The 9,556-nt window shown below is 61.5% G+C and overlaps 3 protein-coding genes across 5 annotated transcripts; 1 reads left to right on the top strand and 2 right to left on the bottom strand.

Annotated features, from left to right (window-relative positions):
- The first annotated feature begins 2 nt into the window (after positions 1-2).
- LOC115611123 (cathelicidin-2-like) lies at positions 3-2,549 on the top strand. Of its 3 annotated transcripts, none has more exons than XR_003992479.1 (7): positions 3-359; positions 474-584; positions 667-750; positions 870-1,610; positions 1,691-1,798; positions 1,880-1,963; positions 2,403-2,549. XR_003992479.1 is itself a non-coding variant. In XM_030493533.1 (4 exons), the coding sequence occupies exons 1-4, from the start codon at positions 1,437-1,439 to the stop codon at positions 2,511-2,513; spliced, it is 477 nt and encodes a 158-aa protein (XP_030349393.1). In that variant the 5' UTR covers positions 1,412-1,436; the 3' UTR covers positions 2,514-2,549. The 3 variants fall into 3 exon arrangements, 1 of the variants encoding a protein (XP_030349393.1); XR_003992478.1 differs by having other exon boundaries at positions 471-584; XM_030493533.1 differs by lacking the exons at positions 3-359; positions 474-584; positions 667-750 and having other exon boundaries at positions 1,412-1,610.
- Positions 2,550-3,446: 897 nt separating this feature from the next.
- Positions 3,447-4,429, bottom strand: LOC115611117 (cathelicidin-3-like). Its single transcript, XM_030493521.1, has 4 exons — positions 4,242-4,429; positions 3,903-4,010; positions 3,716-3,796; positions 3,447-3,619 (listed from the first exon to the last, which is right to left on the bottom strand). The coding sequence occupies exons 1-4, from the start codon at positions 4,413-4,415 to the stop codon at positions 3,527-3,529; spliced, it is 456 nt and encodes a 151-aa protein (XP_030349381.1). The 5' UTR covers positions 4,416-4,429; the 3' UTR covers positions 3,447-3,526.
- A 318-nt stretch (positions 4,430-4,747) lies between these two features.
- LOC115606468 (cathelicidin-B1-like) lies at positions 4,748-5,894 on the bottom strand. Its single transcript, XM_030482450.1, has 4 exons — positions 5,643-5,894; positions 5,310-5,414; positions 5,104-5,187; positions 4,748-4,952 (listed from the first exon to the last, which is right to left on the bottom strand). The coding sequence occupies exons 1-4, from the start codon at positions 5,892-5,894 to the stop codon at positions 4,824-4,826; spliced, it is 570 nt and encodes a 189-aa protein (XP_030338310.1). The 3' UTR covers positions 4,748-4,823.
- Positions 5,895-9,556: the final 3,662 nt, after the last annotated feature.

The following is a 9,556-nucleotide window of genomic DNA, read 5'->3' as shown; positions in this document are numbered from 1 at the left end:
AGCCTGGCATCTCCGCCAGGTCCGGGCAAGCACCCACCACGGCACCAGGCCAAGGAAAACACCAGCAACCCAATCCCTTCCCCACAGCAGCGGGGCCCAGTGTTTATCCTGGAGGCGAAGCGGGACGAGCTGGGGCCCCTGCGCAGAGCTGACAGCTGATTCCCGATCCCGAGCTGACGGCCGCTTCCCTGGTCCCCTGCTTTCCTGGCCGCATGGCGCTGGTGCTGGGAGCCGTGCTGCTGGCGGCCGGTGCTGCTGTCCCGCCGGGGCTGCCGGCTCCCCGCGACCTGGCGCGCTCGGTGCTGGAGACCCACGGGCAGGAGCTGCGGCTGCTGAAGATGCTGGGAGTCGCCAGGACGGTAGGAGCAGGCTGGGCAATGGGTGGGTGCAGCCCCGGCACCCGTCCCGGCGGGGACCCCTTTCCCCATTGGCACTGGGAAGCCCCCAGGACCCCATCCTTGTTCTCCCAGCAGACGTTCGACTGGGGCACCCATTTCAGCATCAACTTCACTGCCCGGCAGCCCGCCTGCCCCAAAAACCTCCCTGACCGCCGCGGGGCCGGCTGCCAAGCCCGGCCGGGCAGGGTAAGTGTGGGACAGGGTCCCCCCGAAACATGGAGGGGGACAAAAGTGTCCCCAAGATGCTCAGGGTCGATACATCCCCCAGGTACAGCGGTGCACGGCCCAGGTCTCTGTCTTTGCCTTCCTGCCCGACGTGCCACTGTCAATGGTGGAGTGCGGCAAGGAGCCGGTGAGGGCTCCATGTCCCCCAGTCCTTTGGTGGGGGCAGTGGTGGGATGTATTCCCCCAACTTTTGAGGACGTGTTTTGGCTGCAGAGTGAAGCTCTCCCTCATTTCTCCCCCAAACAGCCCGGCAGCAGCACCCAGTCCCGCGCCCCCGGCACCCCACGAGCCATTGGCACCAACCCAGGTCACCCATCATCATCATCACCATCCTCCTCCTCCTCCTCACGACCACCCCAGCGTCCTCGGCCCCATGCTGGCACATCCCTCCTGGGGACATCCCGCCGCCCCCTGTCCCCAGTGGAGCTGGAATAAAGATATTTTGGGGTGATACGTGTGCGTGTGTGGGGCTGACACAGGTTGGGGGGCAGGGAGACACCCCCCCAGAGCTGGGCAACAGAGATGGGGCAACTCCTGGGGTTTGGTGCTGGTGCCCCAATGCCAGCAATGGGGTCTCACAACTCCCCCCAAGGGGCTCCCTGGGATACCCTGGGGAGTGGGGCCATGTCCCCAAAAGTGACCAGATGTGACAGCGCCAGCGCTTGGGGCACGCTCAGGACCCCCCCACCCCGTGTCCCCCCCACAGTAACCGCCACTCTGTGGGCTGGGGCCAGGCATTTCCGGAGGGGGGAGGTTCCCCAACCTCCTGGAGCAGGGATAAAAGGGGATGCAGGGGGTGGCCGTGGGACAAGGATGCCGAGCTCCTGGGCACTGGTGCTGGCGGTGCTGGGGGGGGCCTGCGCCCTCCCGGCCCCGGCCCCCCTGGCCTACACCCAGGTGCTGACTCAGGCCGTCGAATCCTTCAACCAGCGCCCCGAGGTGCAGAACGCCTTCAGGCTGCTCAGCGCCGACCCCGAGCCCGCCCCGGTGAGTGACACCCCACCGAGACACCCCACTCATGATCCCCCCCCATTTAGTGACCCACACAGTCACTTGCATCCCCACAGGGCCTCGAGCTGACCATGCTGCGGGCACTCAACTTCAGCATGATGGAGACGGAGTGCAGCCCAAGTGCCCGGATGAACCCTGAAGACTGCGACTTCAAGGAGAATGGGGTGAGGATGAGGATGGAGATGGGGAAGGACACACAGGGTGTCCTCACCAGGGTTCACAAGGTGTCATGTCTTCCCCCCCAGGTCATCAAGGAGTGCTCAGGGCCAGTGCAGTTCCTGCAGAGCTCCCCTGAGATTGACCTGCACTGCAATGATGCCTCCTCCAACGTGAGTTGGGCGGCAGCGCCCACTGACAGTGGGTGGGAGCACCCATGGGTGTCAGTGTCCTTCCACCCTCCCTCCCCACATCTCGGGGTCTGCCGTCACCAAAAGGGACACCCCGACATCTCCATCCCACCAGGATGACTCCAGCCCGCAAGCAGTGGAGGATGGGATGGGGGGTCCTGTGGCACCCATGGGGTGATGGGCACAGGGTCCTGGGTGCAGGGTGCTGGGTGCACGGTCCTGCAAGGGTGGTGGGAGCAGGGACCAGGTGTGGGGAACTGGGTGCAGGGATCCTGCGTGTGGGCTCTGGGCTGTGGGGTCCCCAGCGTGGGGTCCTGGGTGTGGGCTCCTGGGTGCGGTGTCCAAGGTGTGGGGTCCCCAGGTGGGATGCAGGGTCCAGAGCATCCCCCTCACCCCGGTGACCCCGTTTTCCCTCCGGCAGCCGGTTCTGGTCCAGCGCGGCCGGTTCGGGCGCTTCCTGGGCAAGGTCCGGCACTTTCGGCCCAAGATCAAGATCTATGGCAAAGTCGGGGTGTCCGTCACCGTGGGCTGAACCAATAAAGGGGCCTTTCATGGCCCGTGTGTGTGAGCCGGCTCCTGGCTGCCTCCTGGGGTGCTGGGGGGAAACTGAGGCACACGGAGAGGGGGCTCTGCTCCCCACATCGTCCCTATGGGCAGCTCCACACCCCGGGATGTCCCCGCCTTGGGGATCAAGAGCTTGGACCTGAAGGGACATGGGGTTGACATTGGGGATAGGGCCCAGTTTTGCTCCAGAGAGCCCCCAGGGCACCCCCCTCCCAAAAAAGGCACCATTCCCATCTCAACCCACATCGCCCCTATGGTGTCATTGTCCTCACGGTGGTTCGTCCCCCGAAAATGATGGTGATGGTGGTGGGGGAGGCACCAGGTCCCTGGGCTACCCAGGGAGATATAAGAGAAGGGCCATGGGGGAATTCAGCTCCCAAGGGGTCCCCTGTGACTGACCCCTGCCGGGGGGGGGGGACATGCACTGGCCTCAGCTGTGCCATCAGGGCTGTCACAGGCAGTTTGGGATGGGGACATTGTGGCATGGAGACCCCTGCACCCCAAAAGGCACCAGACCACGGTCATGGCTGCAGCCCTGGCTCCGGTGGCCCCTGGAGATGTACTCCCCTGTTCTCCCCACCCCACAATGGGCCAATGGTCCCTTGGGTTTGTGCCCCACGCGCACCCCATGGGGACCCCACGGCAGGCATAAGCTCCCAGGGGACCCTTTGCTCTTGCGGTGCTGTCTCAGTCCCAAGAGGGCAAGACCCCGCATAAGGGCAGTGCCAGAATGAGGCCCCGGGGAGCTGGCAGTGCCCATGGGGCTTGGGTGATGCCAGGCCCATTCTGGGGGGGCTGACTCTGCTCCCCACCAAAGGACCCTCCTCCATCAGCATCACCCCCCATCCTGTCCCCACATACCCGGTCCCCAGTGGGGTGACAGCAGCAGGAAAAGGCACAGTGGGGCTGGAAAGCAGCTTTATTTGGGTCGGGGGGACACCAAGGTGGGAGGGGGGCAGATGGCAGCCCCTCGAGGGGGTCTCATCCCTTGAAGGCCTTGAAGATGCCAACACCAGCAGCCACCGTCTTGATGGCTGTTACCAGCAGCAGCCAGAAGCGCTTGACCCTGATGGGCTGTGGGGAAAGGAGGTGTCACAGGGTGGGGGGACCCCCCAAGTCCCCCTCCAGGCTCTGCAGCATGTCCCCCCCCCGCTGGGACCCCCAACTCACGTCCGTGGTGGAGTCCACGCAGGTGACACCAAGCACGGAGCTCCCACGCTGGGGCACGGGTGCGGAGCAGTCCTTGACGAGCTGCAGAGAGCAGGGTGTGAGTGCGGGGACAGGCAGGGGGGAATGGCCCCACGCTGGGGACCCCACAGGAGGTGTGACCCCCCCAAGAGCCCCCCTTGTCCCTCACCCCGTCCTCCTTGAACTCGCAGGCATCAGGGCAGATTCTCAAGCGCGCCGGGCATTGCATCTCCGTGATGGTGAAGTTGAGGTGCTGCGGGGAGCTGAGCTGGATGTCCTGGGATGGGGACAGGGACAGGGTGGTGGCACCCACCAGGGAGAAATGACACCCATCCCCAGGTGCCCAGAGCCAGTCCAGTCAGGACCATCCCCCTGCATCCCACCCCGCACCCCTAAACTTCTCCCCATGCAGAGGTTCTGGTGTCCCCCCAAATGTCCCCATGGGCTTGGCACTGAGCAGCCTGAGCCGGGGATCACGAGTGGGGTGTCCCGGTGGGGTGTCACTCACCGGGGCGGGCTCGGGGTCGGCGCTGAGCAGCCTGAAGGCGTTCTGCACCTCGGGGCGCTGGTTTGAGGATTCGACGGCCTGAGCCAGCACCTGGGTGTAGGCCAGGGGGGCCGGGGCAGGGAGGGCGCAGGCCCCCCCCAGCACCGCCAGCACCAGCGCCCAGGAGCTCGGCATCCTTGTCCCACGGCCACCCCCTGCATCCCCTTTTATCCCTGCTCCAGAAGGTTGGGGAACCTCTCCCCCTCCGGAAACGCCTGGCCCCAGCCCACAGAGCGGTGGTTACTGTGGGGGGACATGGGGTGGGGGGGTCCTGAGCGTGTCCCAAGTGCTGGAAGTCCCCATCAGGGACACATCCCTACTCCCCAGGGTGCCCCCAGCCCTTGAAGCCCTTTGTCTGGGCATTGGGGGAGTTGTGGGACTGGGAGCTCTCAGGGATCGTCCCCACTCCCTGTCGGGGCACAGATGGGGCGGCACAGGAACCCACAGGGATTGGGATGACACTGGGATCATTGCAGGGATGTTTATTGGAAGCGGAGCGCCCGGGTGGGGGGCACAGCGTAGGGAGGACGCGGTGTCACCCGCTCAGGATTTGGGTTTTTTCAGGTTCAGTTTGTCGCGGATCCAGATCTTGCTGCACTGGAAGAAGCCCTTGAAACGCTCCTTGATCCTGCCAAAAAGGTCCTTGACCCCGGATTTCCGGATCAGGCCGAGCTGGGAGGAGAAGCAGCGGTGTCAAACCTCGGGGAGATGGCGAGGGGCGTCTGGGTGACCTCCGTGGGGAAATGTCCCACAGCAGCCAGGGAGGGAAGCAAAGCCAAGAGGACGCAGAGGGGATACGGTGCCGTTTCGGACATCTCCTTACCTTGATGGGCATCTTCTCGCAGGACAGCTCCACCACGGGCTGCTGCTGCTCCAGGAAGGCGTAGCCCCGGCACCAGCTTACTGCCTGTGGGGAAGCAGAGTGGGACACAGGGAAGATGAGGCCGAGAGGAGCCTGAACCTCCCTCCCCATCCCTCGGTTTTCCCACCGGCTGCTCCCCACTGGGGACCCGTGAGACGCAGCCTCACCCCGAACCAGCGGCTCTTGCAGGCGGCAGTGGCCATCCCCGGCGCCCGGCACGAGGTCTCCTCCACGGTGAAGCTCAGCTCCTGCCGGCGCTGCAGGTCACCGGGCTGGGAGACGGGACAGGACCCATCAGGGACCCACTTGGTTCAGGGATCCAGCCCCACGAGGAGCCACATCCAGGCTGGAGAGGGGTCAGCCCCAGCCCCAGCTTGGGTGGGCACCATTCCTACAAGGGGTCAGACCCAGCCCCAAAACAGGCCAGATTCAGCCCTGAGAAGGGCCAGATCCTGCACCACCGGGGTGCATCAGTGGGGATGGAGGAGCTCAGCACCCACCCAGCCAGGCTGGGGCTGCGCCTCCCGGAGCCGCAGGACATAGGGAGTGACGACCCTTGTGTTGAGCAGGTCCACGGCTGCCGAGACGGCATCCTCATAGCTCACGGTCCAGAGTCCTGGCAGGGATGGGATGGGCTGGGATGGATAGGCTGGGATGGATCCAGCCGATCCCAGTGTGGATCCATTCGGCCCCGGCGTGGTGGCTCTGGCCAGCCCCAGCAGCAGCAACGGCAGCACTTGGCACAGCCTCATCCTGCCTCCTGCCACCCTCTGTGCCGGGAGCCCTTTTATGAGGTATGCCCTGGATGTGCTGGCACGGCCGCCACGGGCGTTCCCATGGGCTGACACTTCCCCCTGTGGCACTGGGAAATTCCCAGTGGGATGAATCTGGCCAGGAGCTGAGTCCATCCCCCTTTGACCCCCAGGACACTGGCCCAGCACTGCACAGCAGAAGAGAGGCCATAGGGTTCGAGGTCCCCTCACCACAGGGGTCCCCCATGGAAAGACACTGCGTGCCCAGAGAGGGTGAAATGAGGACAGGGGTGATGTTGAATCACAGCGTGGCCATGCGGGGTGCTGGTCCTGGGTACCACCGTGCCAAAGTGACCACCAAAGAGCTGACCCAGGTCTGATGGGGACATAGGGTGACATCAGGTTGGGTTTCTCACCCCCGTTCTCCCACAGGGCTAGATGAAGCCTTTGACACAGTTTTCCACAGTATTATCCTGAAGAAACTGGCTGCTCACAACTTGGATGGGTAAAGAACTGGGTGGGATGGCTGGGCTCAAAGAGTGGTGGTGAACGGAGTTAAACCCAGTTGGTGGGCAGTCACAAGCAGTGTTCCGCAGGGCTCAGTGTTGGGGCCCTGTCTTTAGTATCTTTATCAGTGACCTGGATGAGGGGATCAGGTGCACCCTCAGATGACAGCAAGTTGGCTGGGAGTGTTGATCTGCTGGAGGGTAGGAGGCTCTGCAGAGGGATCTGGACAGGCTGGATCTATGGGCTGTGGCCAGTGGTATGAGGTTCAACAAGGCAAAGTGCTGGGTCCTGCACTTGGGCCACAACAACCCCATGCAAAATGCTCCAGGCTTGGGAAGAGTGGCTGGAAAGCTGCTCGGCTAAAATGGACCTGGGGGTGTTAGTCGAGAGCTGAGCATGAGCAGCTTGTGCCCAGGCAGCCAAGAAGGCCAAGGGCATCCTGGCCTGTATCAGCAACAGTGTGGCCAGCAGGGCCAAGGGCAGGGGCTGTCTCCCTGTGCTCAGCTCAGCAGCTCACCTCCCTGATGAGGCCACACCTTGAATCCTGTGCTCAGTTCTGGGCCCCTCACTACAAGAGAGACATTGAGGTGCTGGAGCGGGTCCAGAGAAGGGCAACAGAGCTGGTGAAGGGTCTGGAGCACAAGTGTGATGAGGAACAGCTGAGGGACCTGGGGGTTTAGTCTGGAGAAAAGGAGGCTGAGGGGGGACCTTATTGCTCTCTACAGCTACCTGAAAGGAGGTTGTAGCAAGATAGGGGTTGACCTCTTCTCCCAAGTAACGAGTGATAGGACAAAAGGAAATGGGCTCAAGTTGCACCAGGGGAGGTTTAGGTTGAATATTACGAGCAATTTCTTCCTCAAAAGTGTTGTCAAGCACAGGAACAGGCTGCCCAGGGAGTGGTGGAGTCGCCATCCCTTGAGGGATTTAAAAGACGTGACAATGTGGCATTGATTGACATGATTTAGTGGTGGCCTGGCATGCCATGTTAACAATTGGACTCGATGTTCTTACGGGTGACCACCACAGAGCTGACCCGGGTTTGGTGGGGACACGGGGTGACACCATGTTGGGTTTCTCAACCCCGTTCTCCCACGGGGCTGGATGAAGAAGCCACCCTGCCCCACGGCCGGGGCTTTCCAGCCCCTGGTGATGTTTTATGGCTGGGCGGATAGAACATCCGCCCATGAAGACATCTGTAGCCCTCAGCAAACAAGGTGGGTTTGATCAAACACCAGCCTTGGGAGCGGTTGCCCTCTCTGAGGCCAAGCAGGAATCTCCAGGAGCACCTCAAGGAACTCTGCCCGGAAGATGACCCTATCTGCACCACTGTGCACAGCAAGTGGAAGCCCAAAGCCACCCAACAGGTTGAGAGCTGCGTGGCCGGCGAAAACCATTGAGTACGTTCTCCCAGCAGCTTGTAGATCAAGTGGGGACAAGCGCACCGAGGTCACAGCTAGTGGGAAGTCCCCAGGGATGGACACTGTCAATCACAGACCCATGGGACAGCCCAGCTTGGCCCTGGAAAGATCCAGGTGCAACCAGGTCCAACCTTCTGTGGAGAAGGGACCCTAGACGGGATTGTCCTGCACCCCATTCATCTTGAGAACCTCCAGTAATGGGGACTCCACGATGTCCCTGGGGAGGTTCTTCCAGGGAACAACTCACTGTATAACCTAAGTTGAGATGAAACCTCTCCCAGCACCCACTGTCCCTTGTCTTCTCCTCATGGCTCCTTGAAAGCCTCCACCCTTTGAGCACTGGACTACTGGGATGAGGTCCCCACAAGACTTCTCTCCAGAGAGAAGAGACTCAATGTCCTCAGTCTTCCCCCCTAGAGCAGGTTCAACAGCCCTTTGACCCTCCTCAGGACTCTCTCCACTCTGTGTCCTTCTTGAGTTGTGGGGACCAGAACTGGACACACCACTCCATGGGTGGCCTGGAAGATGGCTCTGGAGCCAGGAACAGAGGAGCCACAGGTGCTCCACTGGACTGCTGACAAACTAGGATTTGCTGGTGGACATGAGAAGGTCAGGGCAGCATCGGCTGTGATGACCACGGGATGGTGAAGCTCAAGATCCTGAGGGGGGGAGCTGGGCAAAAAGCAGGATCACTGCCCTGCATGCTTGTACAGAGCAGAATTTGGGATGATGCCCAGTGCAAGAGGCTGGGTCCCATGGGAGGGTGCACTTCCAGAGGAAGTTTTTATGCTCCATTTTCCCTGCAGGTCAAACTTAGGATTTAGCAGCAATCAAAAACCAGTATCAAGACCTCTAAGTATTAGTTTTAAGTGTCCTGTGCAAACCCCAAGCAGGCTCCACTCTTGCAAAACAGACATGAAATCCCGCAAAGCCATTTTGGGAACAAAAAGGGAAAGCATGGTGAGTTTTAGCCGGGGTAACCACATCCTCACGCAGCTACAGCTGCGCTTTTCAGGCCAACTCCTCACCCCGTGCTGGGAGGAGGGGTAAATAACATCCCCAAAAGCAAACACAAAGGCCCCGAGCAGTGAGAAATACCCCGCTCATAAATCAGTCCCCACTTTATTTGACCACCTCAAGACTGAGCTGCCCCTCCTCATTCCTGGCAACCCATATATTTATTTGCCTTTTATTAGTTCCCACAGCCGGGCCCTCATTTGTTTGGACATGGATAGAGCAGGAAAGAAAACACGGGGGGTGGGTGAGGCAGAACATGGCTGACTTCTACCTCAGCAGCAAAGGGGAGGGCATGGCTGGTCCATCAGCCCTGCAGCCTGGGGAGGGCTGTGGGGAAATCACCCCCAAAGAAGCTGTGTAGCCACAAGGGCTGCATCTGATGGGGCTTTAACAGGGCTGAGGAAGGAGGAGGGCCATGGAGGGATGGCAGTGGGGCAGCATGAGGGCTCAGGCACACTGGGCTTGTAGAGGGGCAGCACCAACAGCACCTCCTGCTCCACAGCAGCCTGATCTCACCCACCCTCTCCCCACATCTCCATCTGGTGAGATCCCCCTTTCAGTCCTGCATCCAGCTCTGGGGCCCCGACATAAGAAGGAGCTGGAGCTGTTGGAGTGATCCCAGAGGAGGCCACAAAGATGCTCCAAGGGCTGGGGCACCTCTGCTATGGAGACAGGCTGAGATCTGGAAAAGTTGAGTAATTATTAGGGAGGCCTGGTTGC

The sequence above is a fragment of the Strigops habroptila genome, chromosome 1 (assembly GCF_004027225.2).
Source record: "Strigops habroptila isolate Jane chromosome 1, bStrHab1.2.pri, whole genome shotgun sequence".
Taxonomy (NCBI): Eukaryota; Metazoa; Chordata; class Aves; order Psittaciformes; family Psittacidae; genus Strigops; species Strigops habroptila.
Note: the sequence above shows the minus strand (reverse complement) of the source record. Positions and strands in the feature narration are given on the sequence as shown.

Bases quoted from the DNA above. Each gene is read 5' to 3' on its own strand.
- LOC115611123 (XM_030493533.1), top strand. From the start codon at position 1,437: ATGCCGAGCTCCTGGGCACTGGTGCTGGCGGTGCTGGGGGGGGCCTGC. The intron at 1,611-1,690 runs GTGAGTGACACC...GCATCCCCACAG, and splicing joins CCGACCCCGAGCCCGCCCCG to GGCCTCGAGCTGACCATGCT. The intron at 1,799-1,879 runs GTGAGGATGAGG...CTTCCCCCCCAG, and splicing joins GCGACTTCAAGGAGAATGGG to GTCATCAAGGAGTGCTCAGG.
- LOC115611117 (XM_030493521.1), bottom strand. From the start codon at position 4,415: ATGCCGAGCTCCTGGGCGCTGGTGCTGGCGGTGCTGGGGGGGGCCTGC. The intron at 4,011-4,241 runs GTGAGTGACACC...TCCCCATCCCAG, and splicing joins CCGACCCCGAGCCCGCCCCG to GACATCCAGCTCAGCTCCCC. The intron at 3,620-3,715 runs GTGAGTTGGGGG...CTTTCCCCACAG, and splicing joins GCGTGGACTCCACCACGGAC to CCCATCAGGGTCAAGCGCTT.
- LOC115606468 (XM_030482450.1), bottom strand. From the start codon at position 5,894: ATGAGGCTGTGCCAAGTGCTGCCGTTGCTGCTGCTGGGGCTGGCCAGA. The intron at 5,188-5,309 runs GTGAGGCTGCGT...GCTTCCCCACAG, and splicing joins GCAAGAGCCGCTGGTTCGGG to GCAGTAAGCTGGTGCCGGGG. The intron at 4,953-5,103 runs GTAAGGAGATGT...TTCTCCTCCCAG, and splicing joins GCGAGAAGATGCCCATCAAG to CTCGGCCTGATCCGGAAATC.